This window comes from Mytilus edulis, chromosome 7, assembly GCF_963676685.1.
Source record: "Mytilus edulis chromosome 7, xbMytEdul2.2, whole genome shotgun sequence".
Taxonomy (NCBI): domain Eukaryota; kingdom Metazoa; phylum Mollusca; class Bivalvia; order Mytilida; family Mytilidae; genus Mytilus; species Mytilus edulis.
Window position 1 is genome coordinate 74,216,630 of NC_092350.1, and position 18,632 is coordinate 74,235,261.

The 18,632-nt window shown below is 32.2% G+C and overlaps 1 protein-coding gene across 2 annotated transcripts in view; it reads left to right on the forward strand.

Moving 5' to 3' along the window:
• LOC139482187 (2-oxo-4-hydroxy-4-carboxy-5-ureidoimidazoline decarboxylase-like) overlaps positions 1-18,215 on the forward strand; it is a 99,132-nt gene extending 80,917 nt beyond the window's left edge. Inside the window, exons 1-3 of one of the 2 annotated variants that reach the window (XM_071265887.1) lie at positions 8,616-8,814; positions 15,925-16,109; positions 17,577-18,215. In XM_071265887.1, the coding sequence (XP_071121988.1) occupies positions 15,926-16,109; positions 17,577-17,920 (528 nt within the window). In that variant the 5' untranslated portion in view covers positions 8,616-8,814; position 15,925 and the 3' untranslated portion in view covers positions 17,921-18,215. Of the gene's footprint in view, positions 1-8,615; positions 8,815-15,924; positions 16,110-17,576 lie in introns of those variants that run through there. The other variant, XM_071265888.1, reaches the window with a different exon arrangement.
• The last annotated feature ends 417 nt before the right edge of the window (positions 18,216-18,632 follow it).

Consider the following 18,632-nt stretch of genomic DNA (forward strand, 5'->3'; position numbering starts at 1 on the left):
TATCACTTTGGTTTTTCACAATAAATGCATATTCATTATCATCTGATTCCACATAGTTGACAATACCTTTTGCACTTTTATGACCATACTTACCATATCTTCTTTGATTTTGTTGCCCTCCTTGTTTCGTTTTACACACAGTTCCAAAATGACTACTTTTCCCCCATTTATTGCATGTTTTTCCTTGTGCCGGGCAAGATGGATCTTTACCGAAGTGTCCTTCTCTCCCACACCGATAACATTTTAATCCTGATTTTGTTTTCGTTTTGTTCTGTCCATATTGTGTTGGTTTTCTTTGATTGACTCTATTGACACTTCCGTGAGTACTTGATGGGTTGTTGCCATAACCAGTTGCACCCTCCATTTCGCGAGAATGCTTTTCAGCCATTTCTAAAGTTCTTGCAATAGTTCTTGCATCATCTAAAGTCAAACCGGGTCCCTTTTCAAGAAGTCGAGTACGTAATTTATTAGAACGACATTTTTCTATGACCTGGTCCCTTACTTGTGCGTCGGGGTCTGCATGATCACACAATACTACTTGTTGTTTCAATCTTGTGATGTATTGATCTATTGTTGTGTCATTTTGTTTGATACTTCTTAAATTATAACGTTCTACTGAAAAATTTACCTTGGCATCAAAATGTTTCTTCAATGTTTTAATCGTTTTATCAAAATCGTCGTCACCCTCTTCCTCCGTTAATGTGAAGTATATATCCTGTACATCGAGTCCTGCACAGTGCAATAATAATGCTTTCTTTTGTTTTTTGTCGTCTACACCTTTTCCTGTTGCATAAAGTTCAAAGCTTCTCAGACACCGAGTCCATGATTGTCCGAGTCTATCTCCACTGACATCGAAATTTCCAACTGGATTTAAATCGATTTTAACTGCCATTTTACAAAAATCTGCTTACCACATTAAAGTTCAATGTTTCTTCTTTATCCTCGTCGCCAATTGTAGTGTTGATGGCTCATGTTTTATATGTATCAGGCCGATTTAACGAAATACATTTGAGAAGACTTGTTTATTCAGCATTGTTTACAATCATAATTCCTGGTACCCAACGGGTACTTTCATCCAGTCACAGATCGTCCAGAACAGCCACAGCACTATTCAGAACGTATCAATATCGAATAGAAGACAATACTTAATATACTACAAATATAATATTATATAAAGATGGCACAAATAAATAGATTGATGACAACATCACACTAACAAGGGAGGTAACTACTATTAAAATTGACAAAAAAACTAGCCCGGTCTTTAAGTCTACATGCACAGCGGTTGTCAGATCAATACTAATTTAATCGAAGAAAATGTCGACGAATGCAAAAATCTTTAACAATCTGAACAATAAGGGTGCGTGAACTTTACTTTTAAGTTTAGAAAGGTTGATCTAAGATTATTAGAATTGATGACCAAGGTCCATCTGCCAGTATTTTACGAACAATTTTGCTTGATCAATAGATTAAAAAACAAATTTCCGCAATTTCACAATTCAAACTGGGATAAGCATTCAATTATTTTGCCATTCAGAGCCTATTCGGTATAAGTTTTGCTTATTTGTGAAGGCTATATGGTGACTTTAACTAGAGCTAGGGCGTTGATGGGGGATTATGGAATTGAGAATAGAGGACAAAAAATATAAATAATGGACCAAGAAATAAATAAAATAGCGAGAATATTGGTGTTATAAAAGATAGAGAGAAGAGGATAATTGGCAAAAAGTATAAAGAATAGAGAAATATGGCCTAAAATATCAAAGAATACAGAAATTAAGAACCCCGAATCCAGACCATCATACTAGTTGCCTTAATGGACGTTAGTTTGTCTCTGGGAGATTTTTATTGGTTATCATACGGTTTCTCTTTATTTCTATGTCTATTAATTAAGATGCGAGCTTTCATTATTTGACAACATATTACATATCACATTATAAAAAAGACTATTATTTTGCAAACTACCATAGATTTCCGGTAATTGTTCTGCATAAAACCACATTGGAGTCCCTGTATTTTTTTTTTAAGTTGACCTCAGCTACCCACCCTACCCCATCATTACAGAAAAGTTAATGAACAAAATTTCTACGGCAATACGTTTGTCCGCACAATGTGTAAAGGGGGTCGGATAGCTGATGTCTACTGGAGAAAAAAAATCAAGGTTGCTCTTTGGCTTATTTTTTTTTAAAAGATAGGTCCAAAGTTAGGGTCGGATAGCTGATGTCTACTGGAGAAAAAAATCAAGGTTTCTCTTCGGCTTCTTTTTTTTTTAAAAAGATAGGTCCAAAGTTGGGGTCGGACACCCAACCCCACCCTTACCGAAAATGTAATAAAATTTGTCCGCACTAGGTGCAAAGGGAAGGTAGGTAGCTGAGGTCTACAGTAGAAAAAATACAGGGTGTTGTTCTGCTTATTGTTTTTTTCTAAAGTAGGTCTCAAGTTGAGGTTGGATACCCTACCCAACCAACCGTTACAGTTAATAAAAAATTGTTCTGCGGCAATACTTGTATCTGCACTAGGTGAAAACGTAAGCTAGAGATCTATGGCCTACTTGATCAAAATTACAAATTAATGTATAGCACGGATTAATCTTTTTTAAGCTAATAAATAATTTACTTTTTTTTTCTTTTCTTTTTTAACAACATTATATATTTATTTATCAAATATGCTTGTTACATTGTTACACCAAGAAACCAAGCTTTTCTTGATGCATCCTGTAATATTCCACCGATTGCCCAGGTTAGCAATCAGCTGCTGGTATATATGTATATATTATAATAATATGTATAAATTTCTTGAAATACAATTATACAACATTTTAATACATTATGTTTTATTCTATCAATCGTCTATGCTTCTTTTTAGTGACTTTAGTAATGAATTAAGTTTCATTGTTCTGTTTTCGTTGTATTTTTTTTATGTATTCTCGAACAAAAATTTGATAAACATTTACCTTTGTCAATTTCGGATTAGATACATAATATGATTTGTATATGAAAAAACCTAAGATTGTTAGGAAATAATTTAGACCAAAATAATTTTTGTCAAACATTTTATATTCAAAGACTAATTGCTTTAATGATACTCTAAAATTTAAATTTGATTTTATTATTAACTAATGAATACTTTTCCAAAATTTTTCTAAAAATCGACAATAAATAAGAAAGTGGTTATAATCTTCTTCTTCGTTACATACATTACATAGATTGTCATTCGTCTGTTCCCATTTAAACAATGATTGTTTTGTTGGTAATATGAATTGTAAAAGTTTCCATCTATATATTTTTAACTTATTTTCTTCTAAATAATGAAACATGAAAACATATAGTTGGTTAATACTAAGGTTCTCATTAATTTGTAAAATACGCATCCATTTGCTAACACCAATTGATGGTTCAGTTTTATCTTTACAAATTGACTTATATAATATATTTGTTGAAAAATTTGAAGCCTCAATGTAATTACTTTTCCAGATTAGTTTCTGTCTAGGAATATTTACAATACTTTTAATAGAACTTTCAGACTGTAACATCTGAAGCCAGTCTTTTGGAATGGTTTTTTTTTTAAAATATTTATTTCTGCAATCCAATTAATCTTGCATTCTAATTTATCCAGAATAAAATGTTGAGATATATTACCAGTGTCGATATAATATCATTGACAAATATCAAGTTACTCTTAATCAAATTTTCAAAAATAATAGTTTTATTTTTAAAATTAATCTGTTTGTTCCCCCAAATTACCTGTTTCCCTACTTCTGTGAAGTTGGTAGTTTTTTTGTTTGTCCACCGCCTGATATTACCCAACATTTAAATACTTCTCTATAAAATTCAGGGATATGTTTGATATATTCCAGAATTTTCTTCTTTTCAAAATTCATCTTAAAAATTAACCAATTAATAGCAACCACGCTGGGATATTTTAATGGAATCAACTTCCAGTTTGAAATATCATTACTAATGAGTTTACTTACCCAAGATGCTTTTAGAGACATAAAATAACTTTGTATGTCGATCATTTGTAACCCCCCTTCTTCGTTTGACTTTATTATGGTATTTCTTTTAACTTTATCTGGTTTACCATCCCAGATGTATTTATAACATTTACTTTCTATTTCTTTTCTGAATTTCTCCGGAACTGTACAGGCACTTGCCAAAAATGTAAAAAGTGGTAAAACTAATGTTTTTATAATAAGAATTTTCCCGATTAAAGTTAAATTACGTTTCCCCCATAAAGGAAATAGTTTATTCATTTTCTCAATTTTATTCTCCCAGTTTAATTTTTCACATTCTTCTCTGTTATGACCAAACTATTCTCCCAATGCTATGACTGGTTTGTTTGTCCAATTAATCCCAGCTACCTTATCTTTACTATTTTTCCGTGTTCCTATTCATATACCCTCTGTTTTATTTTTATTCAAAGTTAACCCAGAAAATGATCCAAAATTTCTATTTCATTCATAGCAGCTTTGATTTTTTTCTTATTACTGAGAAATAAAGTAGTATCATCAGCTAATTGTGAAATTTTAATGCTATGATTTTTATTATCTAGTTTAACTACGAACCCTTTGATATCTCTGTTTTTTCGAAGTCTTTAAGCCATGATCTCCACGGATAAAACGAAAAGAAGAGCTGATAAGGGACACCCCTGCCTTATTCCTCTTGAGTTATGAAAATGATCCCCCTTTTTGAACAATAATGTCAAAATACTAGTACGTTGTGAGTGCAATAGACTTCCTTTTTCATTACCAGTGTTTAAAACCTTGACTAGAAAATATCTTATTTTTTCCCAACACATCTGATAAAATTCAACTGTTAGACCATCTAGCCCTGTTGCTTTATTTAATTTCATTGTATTAATAGCTGAAGTACATTCTTCGATTGTTACTTCTCCGTCACAAACTGATTGTCATTATTTGAATTATTTTCTAATTCAGTTTCACAAATATAATTTTCGACTAAATCTTTTTTTTTTTACATTTAGATCTGTAGTTTTTCATAGTATTGTTTAATTTTTGTTAATAAATCGGCCTGGTCTGTTGTTATATTACCATTCTCGTCACTTAGTTTATTTATCGACTTTTTTACCTGTCTTTGTTTTTCTTAACCTAAAAAATATGCATTATCCCCCCCCCCCCCCCCATATTCAACCCATTTCTCCCTTGTCCTAACCTGTGCGCCTCTAGCTTTCTGTTCGTATATCTTACCTATTTTTAGTTCTAAATCTTTTATTTCTTCATCTAAATATGCATCCTCCTGTGGTAATGCATCTCTTAACTTATTTCTCTCTTCCAGGTTTTTTTTGTAGTTCCCGATTTAATTCTCTGTTTGCCTTTGCTTTATTCTTACAATATGCTATGCTTACCTCCCTTATTTCTACTTTTAAAACGTCCCACAATAATTGACAATCGATATTATTATTTCCATTAGTATATTTATGAATAAGATTACTCATTATCTCTTTGTATTTTTCCTCTTTTAAAAAAGAGTTGTTAATCTTCCAATATCCCTTACCTCTTTCTGACACACTGCCAGTCCTAATACTTAAGAAAAGTTAACGCTTAGATGATCAGTAGAATTAAATACAGCTGGTTTAATTTTACAATTTTCTACTAATGACTTAAAAAATCTGAGCCAATTAGTATCGTGGCTATTCTACTTGCCTGAGTTTTATCTCTCCTCCGCCATGTATATTGTTCAACGTTTGGATTCAAACATCTCCAGATATCGATTAGTTTGTTTGATTTTAACATTAATTTCAAACTATTTACTGGTTTTGAAATTTGGCTATTTGGTCGTGTTGTTTTTCTATCTATAACATGTAAAGTATCATTGAAATCTCCCCCAATAATCGGTATACCGATACCAAATTCTTTTATATTATCACTTACCTTTTTAAAAAACGTATTTCTAGATGCTTTATAATTTGGTGCATATATATGTTACAGTAAATAGGTGAAATTAGGAATTACATGTAATTACTAAAATTTAGGAATTACAGGTAATTCCCGATGCACTTAGTTAATACAAGTAATTCCTGAAACGGCCCAGTTATTACCAGTAATTACTAATTTTAAAATGAGTTTTTACACCTATTTACTGACTGCTAAAACAATGTTGTATTATTGTAAGATGATCAAAAGTTATGGTTATACTAACTAGAAGATCAGTTAGTACTCTTAAAATATTGAATGGTTGATTTGTATTCAAAATATCATGAATAAATATGGACTTTCAAATATTTGGTTGAATCAGAGTAACTTTAGTTTTAATCCAAAATGGTTGAAGTTGAGCATTATACAGATAATTTTTGACCAATATCAGCAGACATGGAAATCAGAAATGGAAAATTCTCCCAAAGCATTATGTTTTAACTTTAAAAAAAAATATTTGAGTTTGAAGAATATTTAGACTTATTAACTTATATAGATCAGATAACATTGTGAAGGTTAAGAACTGGAATGAACTGTTATGTGCATTAGCTTCGAGATATAAAAAAATATATTTTTTTTTTGTTAAATCATTAATAAAAATGATATAGTGAAATTATAATTCACTGTTAGTAGCTAATCTAGTTCTATTTTGTTAAATTAGCTGAGAAACAAGGTTGATGAGTTGTGCACTTGCGAGTGAATATTTGGCCTGACTTCATTGAATACGTATTCATGTAACCTTCAATTCAACCCCTAGCTGAAGATGGGTTATCGATGTATTAAGCTTTAAAAATTGTATGGGTTTTGCAGAACAAATAGTCTCATCTACTTTTGCTGTTAATCCCAGGCTCAACAAAAATGAGGAAAAAATATTAAAATTTTCCTCCAGATACATGTACTATCTTTTGACTAGTACCATAAGAAGCTTCTGTCAAAATTGGGTAAAAAATCCAGGATGGTTTATAAAATCTAATGTTTTAAAAACTTTAACTGCAGAGTGTATGTAATGTTAACTGGGAAAAAAATAGTCCATTTATCATGTTTATGAGTAATATAGGAAAAAAGGATTTTTTTTACAATCTTTACTTTCGGATATTATCTTATGATCATAAACATTTAGCTTCTGTCCAAGTTTGATAGAAATCCAAGATATTTAGAGAAAGTTATTGTAAAGTTTTAAACCACAGTGCATGATTGAGATTTGAGTTTAAAAAAAATTATGAAAATCAATTTTGGATTGATATCATTGTCTTGCATGCATATATTTACGGAAATTCAAGACTTATAAAACAACCGTTTTCCAGTTTCAATTCACAATCACTAAAGAGTATGCACTTTAGATGTGCTTTATATTCCTACATCCTCAAGTAAGCTCACTTAAAATCCCTACCCCTTTACTTTCTTATTTGGTATCTTGAGTTATGTTTTTAATTTTAAAACAAAAACATCAAGTTAGTAAATAGCTGTAAAAATGACAAAAAAAATCAGTAATTACCAGTAATCACTGAAACAACTAGTAAATACATGTAATTACTAAATTTGCTAGTAATTACAGGTATTTACTGAAATGTTTAGTAATTACATGTAATTCCTAATTTCACCTATTTACTGTAACATATACATACCAACGTAAATATTGTTTCGTCAATTTGTATATTGAGCAGAATTTCTCTCCCGTCAGCGTCTCGATTTTCATTAATAACAGTAACATTTAAACTACTCCTAATTAAAATAGCGACCCCTACTAGCTGTCGTGCCATGACTACAGAATATATTAAAATCTTTCTGTATCATTGTGTATCGACATTTCTTTAATTAATTTTTCGTCAAAATGCGTTTGACTTTCTTGCAAAAAGGCAATGTCACATTTATGAGCTTTTAACCATGCGATAACCCTCTCTCTTTTATTCCTATTGTTTATACCATTTACATTGAGACTACATACATTTATTAATTTTTTTTGAACCATAATGTGTTATCTAATTTAATTTTCAAACATGTTACATAAATAAAAATACTACACTGTGAAATATATACAATACTTCTACATAGAAGTATCTCTTGTTTTCTTTTCAACATAAACATTATAAACAATAACAGAATACTACAATTAAGGATGTACTTAGGTGAGGTTTTGAAATGTGTGTCAAATGTTCGGACTCCTTGGTGTTTTTCCATACAATACAATGTAAAATATTTTGCCCCATAACACCCATTTATTTTTTCATATAAGACTAAATAGTTCATGAAAGGTCATTTACCAAAATTTTAGAAGATTCTTATTTTTTTTCTTTTGTTTTGAGACCCAAATAATACCAATGCAAATATAAGGTAAAAGTCCGAATCAGCCTTTTCCCGCCATATTTTAAATCTCAAATATCTCGAAATGGAAGTCCACGACCTATCAATATTTTTAGCTTATCTTTATCCTTATTGATGCTCTACCAGCTTATAGTATCCTTTTTAATTTCTTAATTTCTTCATTTTTTCTTAACCTCACCTAAGTACATCCTTAAAATGTGTTTTGAATCCGGCATGCGAATTACCACTAGATTTAACGATGTGATACATAGCCTTGTCTGTATGTTTACCTATCCATGACCTTATTGATCTAAGTTGGCACTCTGGGCACGTGTTTTTGTTGTGTATTTTAAATAGTATCACGACTAGAAATGTTATTATAATCATAAATAACAACTGTAAAACTGACGTTTCTAATTTGCATATTAATTCATATATATTATGTGTATTGAAATTTCGAAACCTTTGTGCGTATAAGTATCCTAAAAGTGTTCGACTATCAGCGTTGAAGAGGATGTTTTTGTAGCGTATTATTGCATTTGGATTAAACACGAAACAAGGCGACAAATAAGCGATATAAGGTATTTCAATATCTTTTGACAAACAAGTGAAACTTTGTAATTTGGAGCTCGGTAAATAAATAATTTCCTTGCACACCATACTTTGAATACAAAAAATAAACCTTTCGTCAAATCATAATTAAGCGAATTCTACTAGTTCAGATGTAGAATGTTTTGCAAAAACAGTTTTGTGTGGCAAAAAAGAAAAAGTTAATGCACGAGTGCAACTTTCTTTTCTTCTAAGGCAGAACAATTATTATTTTTCATGAACTATTTGACAGGATGCCGAGAATATTGAAAGCTATTTCACACAATAGTGCAGTTTTGTCATTATTTAAAAAAAAATCTTAATTATTTACGATTCTATAAACCCACAAAAGTGTTTAAAATTTAAATTGTAAAGCGTGAAGCACGCTCTGTAATACATTGAAAGCGAATCGTATTGCCTTTATATAACTAATGAACCAGAAATGAAATTTTAAAATTCATTGAATATTGTCTTTGGTTGCTTAATTATATATTAAAAACGGATGATATAGTGGTTATATATTTATAAAAACATTTGAAGTACGTTTGAGTCTTATGCAACATTTGTGTTTATATAAATATTTGAAAACTGGCTGCTACCGACTGACTGCTTGAGCCTGGTTTCACAAACTCCGCATTTTCATTACAGCCGTTTGTTAGCTGAACCGTGAAGTAATTATTAGATAAGGTATACTACCCTCATGTAGAAGTAGCCTAGTCATACAGACAGATTGATTGGTTATCTGTCGGACTAGTCTACTCTTAAAGGAGGGTAGTTTACCTAACCTAATAATGCAAGCAAGCTAACCAAGGAGACTACCTTTGCCTACACACTCAATGCAATCGGCTGTAACGCTTTACATTACAGGTTGCAACATACTGCCAAATTATTGGGTTCCAATAAACGTTTGGAAAATTATTGTAATCAGACGGCTTGGGTGACCCTGACTAACCCGAACGACGTAGGGGTTCGGGTTAAATGGTCACACGAGCTGTGCAGATTAAATCCAATATACTGTTTTAACACATGACTCCATCAATTTACGTCAAACGTTCGAAACGTTTCAGAAATATGCAAACGATATTCCACGGCTCCTAGTAAAGTTTCTTGTAGAGTAAAGAAAGGTGAAAACACGCCTTGATGTAGTAAGAGGTTGGTAAGTTTTAAATATTTTTTTTTATATTTAGGCTTCTTCCTAAATTGTTACGTTATTTGCGATTTAATTGTAATTTTTTTCTATCGTTTCTGTTAAATTTATTCATTTTTTTTTTTGGCAATCAGTGACGATTAATACCACCGTGTATCATCGTACAGCGGATTTAGGTACTAACCAAGCGGACGTGAGCGATTTTGATCTTACACGGTAACGAAAAATCTTCGTTTTGTTCAAATAATATCAATGTGTACTTCAATCTAAACATAATTGCTGTTTTAAGAAATGATTTGGTCGTAGGTTGATGATAAGGGATGTCTCATTATTTACCCAAAACAAGAGGGATTACTAAAAGCATGTGCAAATACTTGTAAAAGAAGTTGGCTCTCGTCTCATCCGATATAATTCTATATTCATTGCAAATCTCTTTCTGAAGGAAGGTCAATGTGTGTGTGTGTAATAAGTATAGCTGTTTCAATAATTGGCATTGAAATCTTTCATACATATTATGTTATTATTTGATATTGTATCCCTAAAGAAGCGTTGTGTACGGTGTTTAGCTGACCACATAAATCCTTATGTACGGTGTATAGTAAAGTTGTTGTACACCGTACACAAAAACTTTATTTTCATACTTGTTTATTACCCAAACAGTTTCAAGGAATGAGTAATCACAGGTAGGTTTATGATTGGTAACTATTACTGTTGCCCTGTATTAGGTTTCTTTCAGATAAAACATGTAAATGTCTCAACAACTGTATCGAAATTGAAAGTGGGTGTTGACTTTCACAACTATTTGCGCATGGACAAGTTAATTGTTCTTATTTGAATATCAAAGTTGTTTTATGAATAGGAAAAAATCGATGCAAAAAATATTTGGGAGCAGGAATTTCAAATGTTGAGAAATGTACATTGAATATTGATAAAGCAAAACAAAGATCTTCGTTACCTTGTAAGGTCAAAATCGATCATGCCCGCTTAGTTAGTACCTATATCCGGTGTACTGATGATACACGGTGAATACTCAGAGATATTGTACTTTCAAATCGGTGTTATTGAGTAAAGATTAATTGCTTTTCTTTCCTTAATAATATGCTTAGAGGAAGATGAACCGAGGAAGATGTTAGTACATAAATTTAAAATGTTAAATAAACAGACTCAACGATTCTCTTTCCAATCTTTAACCCCGAACCCAATTTTAAATTCGATACCCAAATAGTCCCTTTATAGGAATAAATAAGCCAAAAATCGTAATGAATTTCATTGAGTCTAAAACTTATTCAAATCAGATTTCATTTATTTGAATATTCTTAAGTACATGATTTCTTTTTGGAAATTGCAGAAAATCGTTATTATCTGTTCTGACTTTAAAACACTGATTTAAGAATTACATTGTGTACACAAAATGTCCCAGTTTAGATAATAGAAAAGGAGGGAGAAATATTTCTTGTTTCATCAGGTGCCTCGTTTGCCAAGAAGTAGTTCTTCTACTGTAATCACTAGACAGTCAACACTGAGGGTAAGAGGGTGGACTCCGCCCGTGCGGGGGGTTTCGACTCCAATATTTATTGATTAAAGCTGTCACTTGTCCTATAAAAGGTGTATGGTTTTCTCCGGGCATTCCGGCTCCCTCTACCAATAAAAACTGGGCGCTGCGAAATAGCCGAAATGTGACGATTAAACACCAACAATCGATCCATCAATTCAATTCTTTTTCTTATTTTAAAACTACGATGTTTATACAAGGTGTTTCATTAATCAACTTTTTTGTAACTAAGGCGAATAGGTTGTTCATCCTTGAATTGGACAACTCAACATTTTTAGTCTCGCTACAATTGTTGATTTTTTTTTTATTTTATAGAATACATGTACATGTAACAACCCCTTCATAATCCAGGAAACGCCAGGCGGGCTTCATCTGGTCCCTAAATAAAAAAAAATATACTAGTTGTGTGAAAATGGACGTCAAACTAAACTAAAATTTAAAAAAATCATAAACAAAATAACAAAGGCCAGAGTCTCCTGACTTCAGACAGGCGCAAAAATGCGGCGGGGCATAAACATGCTTTGTGAGATCTCAACCCTCCTGCTATACAACTATAGAATAAGAATGTAGAATAAATAAACACACAGCAATATGCACAGAAAAACTCAGTTTAAAAGAAATCCTAGTCCGATGTCAGAATAGGTAACAAAAGAAACTACGCAAAATGAAAATTATTCATAAATTAAAGAACTACTAGCAGTAACTGACATGCCAGCTCCAGACCCAATTAAACCGATCGAAAGATAATATAGATATAAGAAGATGTGGTATGAGTGCCAATGCGAAAACTCTCTATCCAAGTCACAATTTGTAAAAGTAAACTATTATAGGTCAAAGTAGCATCTTTAGCACGGAGCCTTGGCTCACACCGAATAACAGGTTATAAAGGTACATGAATGCCCCACTCGCAATATCATTTTCTATGTTTAGTGGACCGTGAAATTGAGGGTCAGAACTCTATATTTGGCATTAAAATTAGAAAGATCATATAATATGGAATATGTGTACTGAGTTTCAAATTGATTTGACTGCAACTTCATCAAAAACTACCTTTACAAAAAACTTTAACCTGAAGCGAAGCAGACGAATCAACGGAAGAACAAACGAACGCAGAGAACGAACAGCATAATGCCCATATATGGAACATAAAAAAATAGTTGACACCAAATGAAAGTCTGGTAAATCTCAATGAAATCATAATAGGCATATCCAAATAAAGTCCCCTGAGGTCACAAACAAATTCCCTCACTTGCAGATCTTTTTTCGCTACTTCTGCAATATTGTATTTATCGATTATAATAATGTAATAGAAATTGTATGCATGTAAATAAAAACGATCAGGACAAACTTAGAGCAATCCTTTAAATAAACTTATTTTAAAAGATTAACCACCAATCGTCTCTGTTAAAATATCTTAGAATATTGTTCTCATAGGTATAAATGTTAATTTTGTTATCAGTAATTTTAAACCATACTAAATATTATTGATATACACATCAAGGACTACAATCTGTTGATACCTATGAATTGGCATTGCACAAGGTCGTGTCTTTCTCTTACTGTTAATAACGTCTTTGCACTAAATCCATTGGATGTTGGATGTGCACTGATTGATATTTTTGTCTTAGATCCATGCTTTTTGTATTAGCTTTCATTGGCTATGAACTAGCTGTGAGTAACTGCAATTACTTTTTGTCCTTTTTTACTGCGGATGACCGTGAAGTCATCTTATGAGTTAAGCCCTTTTCCACTGATTTGTATAGTTTGTTCTTATGTTGTGCTGTAGCAAAACTGTCAAATTCAGGGGAGGATAGAGCGCTATCAAACATGAAAAACCCCGCCACCTATTGCATGTGCCTGCCCCAACTCAGGAGCATGTAGTTCAGTGGTTGTCGGTTGTTAATGTCTATCATATTTGTTTTTCGTAATGTATGTTGTTAAAAATTAGGCCGTTATTTTCTCAATTGAACTGTTTCATATTTTTCATTGCATGGACTATTGTAGCCGACTAAACCGTATGTTTTTTTCTCATTGTTGAAGGTTATATGGTTGCCTATATATAATTGCTTACATCCACTACGTTTGAACTTTGGGGGATAGTAGACTCATTTGCAATCATACCACATCTCCTTATTAAAAAGTTGAGAGGGGGGAACTTGTATTTCTTTGGAAAGTTTAAATGTTTTCCTCCCAGGTCACCCAGTTTGAATTGGATATTTTGACATTTTGCTGTGCTCTTGGATTTGTGTGAAGAGCCCCCCAGAGCTCCTGGTCTGTTGGTGAGTAAGCTTTGGATGTCTTTTTGAATATTGCATACGGTGATTTGGTGATGTCTTCATACCATGCATTGTCCCATTACTTTATATAGACAGCTTGTCAGTCATCCTGATCTATCAAAATAGCTCTCCTGGCCTTTTGTATAGTCAGACGAGAAACAAGATATAAACTGACTTAGCTTGGTATATACATGTATATTAAATATACTCATATAAATTCTAGTCAAATTAATATTATAAAACAACATAAAAATAACAAGCTTTTTTTATGTTCTGCGGCGACGTTAACGGAACACCAATTAAGTAATCGATCTTTATGACTATGGCTTCAATATTAAAAGATCATGTTCTTCTTGTCTTAAGACTTAATACGATTTCAAGTTGGAATAGATCTACGAAGACTAAAGAACGGTCATGTAAGGTTTGGCAATTATACATGCCCACCGATGTCCAGATATTGTTCGAAACATGTTTTGAGATGTTACGATGCTACCGGAGATAGAAACAACTGTTCTTTTTTCATGGAAAATTAAACTGTTACAATATATTACAGAACACAAAACTGGCTAACATTGCTGTAAATACAAGTTAAAAAGCTGACATGGTTTACGTTAAAGCTTGAAATCCCAATCCCCCGGCATCAAATGATTAAAAAAAACATATACATGTATGACCTTTAACATTGGAAGGCTAAATTTGCATTGAGCCGTGGTTAGGTCCTAAATAGAAAATAAAGAGATATGGAGTAAATGTACACGGGACAAAATCGCACACAATACATAGAAAAAATACAAATTATTAATGAACAGGGCTTTTATTCCTGTTCTTCATCTTGAAAGTAGCTGGAGGGTCTTCAACGAGGAACCAGACCATTCATACCCATTATACAATAGCCACATAGGTTAGTGCATCGGACTACAAAAACAAAGGTTCCTGGTTCAATCCCCGATTCGGGGAGAAAATTTCCAATCCACTATAAATTTATATGTTTAAACTAACAATAGCCACACACTTGACTATGTGGATTACAATGGTTTTTTTTCTTTATCCTACATATGTGTTTTGATATTGTTCCTACATGTAAATACTAAAAGTCTTACACTGTATCTATATATTTTGCTCCGAGACCAGAATATAATAAAAAAAATAAAACAAAACTTGCGCTTTAGATTAAGAAAGGGTCCGAAAGAAACGTTTAGAATGCAAGATTTTGCGTCATTTTGTCCAGTTCTGGGGTCCTTGAGACCTACCCTCGCCAAATATATAGTTTGCTCTATCTGTACTAGAGGCTAGTTACCAGGTTACGGTTTTATCTTATCATCTTAGATCAACCTCTCCAAACTTAAAAGATCACGCACCATTATTGTTTAGATTGATTAATACTTTTGCATCTGTCGATATTTTATTCGATTAAAATAATATTGATCTGACAACCGCTGTGCATGTATACTTTAACGATCGGGCTAGTTTTTTTTTGTCAGATTAAATAGTAGTTACCTCCCTTGTTTGTGTGATGTTGTCATCAATCTATTTATTTGTACCATCTTTATATAATATTATATTGTACAATTTAAATTTGTGATTCGTTCAATATTTAAATATAATAATGTATTCTTTATCAAAGATATAAACAAGGTAATTTGAAAGTCTTTTATTACTTTATCACCGTAGTTCATGCGGTCTATTTTGTCTACATTGTGTTGAAAGAACACCGCTGTGGTTATATTGGCAATATTTACTATCAATGACTGTGAAACAAGAAAAGAAAACATTTTACATTATAAATCGAGAAATAATTAAAACTAAATACCAAACTCTTCTTTGGTAAAATCAAAAACGAAAAACGGAAACACTTTTGATTTTCATTTTGGTTTTAGAAAATCAAAAAACAAAAAATGAAAACACTTTCGTTTTCTGTATTTGTTTTAGAGAAATCAAAAATGAAATACCAAAACACTTTTGAGTTTCATTTTGGTTTTCTAGAAATCAAAAACGAAAAATGAAAACACTCTCGTTTTTTGTTTTTTGTTTTTGATGTTTCAAAATGAAAAACAAATGGACGCAAATATACACGGACCATGATAACACTATGAACTAAAAAGTCTATTAAAATTTTATTTATTTTCAGAATGTCACTTAAAACTATATCAGCTGTGAACTCTATGAGTTATGAAGATTTCATTTCTACATTTGGTAATGTGATAGATCACTGCTCCTTATGTGCTGCAGCAGTATGGAGAGATCGTCCCTTCTCTGACGTCAACAGTCTTCACAAGTCTTTCTGTCAGTTTGCTGATCAACTTTCTACTGGGGGTATGTATTACCTGTAAAAGAGGATCAAAAGATACCAGAGGGACATCCAAACTTATAGATCGAAAAATAAAATGACAATACCATGGATATTTAAAAATAGGAAAAGAAAAACAGACAAATGATAGTACACAAGACACAACATCATGAACATAGTAAACTAAAGACTAAGCAACACGAACCCCACCGGAAACTGGGGTAATCTCAGGTGCTCAGGAAGGGTAAGCAGATCCTGCTCCACATGTGGCACCTGTCATGTTGCTCATGTTATTATGTTGGAATATCAAGTGTCCTATTGAAGGGTATGTTAATCCTGTGAATCTCATTAATAAATATTTACCTGGTTATCTCCCATAATTATCTGATTATCTGCCTTTATTTACCTGATTATCTCTTTTATTTACCTGATTATCTCCTTTAATTACTAATAATGCCTGCTCTCACTCAGACTTGTTATGTCTACAGGGCGACTGAACAGGGTGATATATGCATAGGGAAGGACAATGAAACTAGTTATCTTCCTTAGTTACCTGCTTATCTCCCTTAGCATAATATAGCATTATACATGAATGCACCCAAACCAAAGATAATATTTGTTATCGCTATTTTGTGCATTATTCCTTTGATCTGTTTTTGTGATAATTTTTCATATCATGCTACTCGCTTGAGATGGAAAATTATCACTATAAACTAAGGAGGCACGTGGCGTTGCTAATGAAATTGACATGAAATTGACAAGGTCATCATAAGTAAAATAGCGATAAACAGATTATCATTGGTCATCTCAACTCGATGGCGTTTCTCGCTTTCGTTGTACCGGCTCAGGCAAGAAACTCAATCTTGTTCAGATGATCAACAATAATCTATAAATAAAAGTGATTTTTACTATGTTGTATTTTGTATACTGTTGTTTGTCTTATGGTCTTTTTCTATTTTTTATGCCATGGAATTGTCAGTTTATTTCTCACATGAGTTTGAATGTCCTTTTGGTATCTTCCACACTATAACACTATAAAAGAGCATTCATCCAGTTTTGTGAAAGATAAAGACTGCAGGTGATTGCGTTTCACAAGACACCAAGGAATGTAGCCTAACCAAACAAGCTGCATACTTTTAATGCAAATATTTAGGCTAAATAATTCAGTGTCTATATTAATAAAAAAAGGGATTTCCATTAGCCAACATGATGTAAAAACAATGAATAAACTTTGTGGGACAATAGATGTTGTTTAAAAAATACAACATTCTAAGCCCTTTTGTTTTCCACATAATTAGTATTACCAATAAGTAGCAAGTTCCAGGTTGAGTCCGATACCAATATCATACATCACAGCTATAAATTCCATTCAAACCATAGTTATTAAGGCTTTAGTACCATATCTCCTTTCTTCTCTGAATTGACTGACAGATATGTCATTGCTATTTAAGATGAACAAAATCATAATTTTTAATTCTAAATATTTTTTTCAGGAAAAGAAGGCATTTTAAGACTACTTCCAGACTTGGCAGGAAGACTGGCCATGTCCGATGGACTGAGCAAAGAATCGACCAAGGAACACCAAAGTGCAGGTCTAAATACACTTACTGAACAAGAAAAACAAAACATGCATCATTTAAATCAACAATATAAACAAAAGTTTGGGTTCCCTTTTGTCATATGTGCTCGAGAAAACAAGAAGGAAGCCATTTTGACTGGGCTTGAGAATAGATTGAAGAATTTTGGTGAAACTGAGGCAGTAACAGGGATGGAGGAAGTTAAAAAGATCTGTAGACTGAGACTTTTAGATATTGTGGGCTCTTCCTCAAAGCTGTGATATATATAGTGTATTGAGACAAAGACCTGTTATATATAATAAGTAGAGAGAGAGAGAGATGTACTTTTTTAAATGAGATAATTAATTTTACCAACTTTCAATGGAAATGGTGATTATAAAAAGATTAAAAACAAAATTTGATTTGTCAATATTGTCATTTACTGGTATTTAAATTGTAACAGAAGAATTTAAATGAAAATCTGTGTCTAGAAATTCCAAAAAATTGTTTATAATGAGCCTCGAAAATTAAAAATTTCAAATAAACAAGAACCAAGAATCTGGTAAAAATATGCTATTTTGATTTTGATTTTATTTTAATTGCAAAAAGCCACTTTAAACACTCTTGGCTATATCATGGAGGTCAGCTTTTATCAGTGGACCAGGGGAATCCGACTGTCTAATTAAAACAAAGCATTGCGATGGCCGTCACCCGGTGTTGACGCAATGTGATTTCTGCCCAGTGCTCTGAATGTCAAAGTGAAGAAATTCAATCAAGCGCGGGTAAACGGCGGGAGTAACCATGACTCTCTTAAACAATACATACCCGATATGTGAGAGTCGTACTATCATAGACGAGTGAAGTCTTATACGATAGACAAAAGTTGTTTAAACGCATTAAAGAATAGGTTGTGTTCTACAGCCGACGTCTTGACAAAAACACATAAAATCGAGTACAGATCTATTTCAAAAGTTTCTAGACTTAGACTCAATT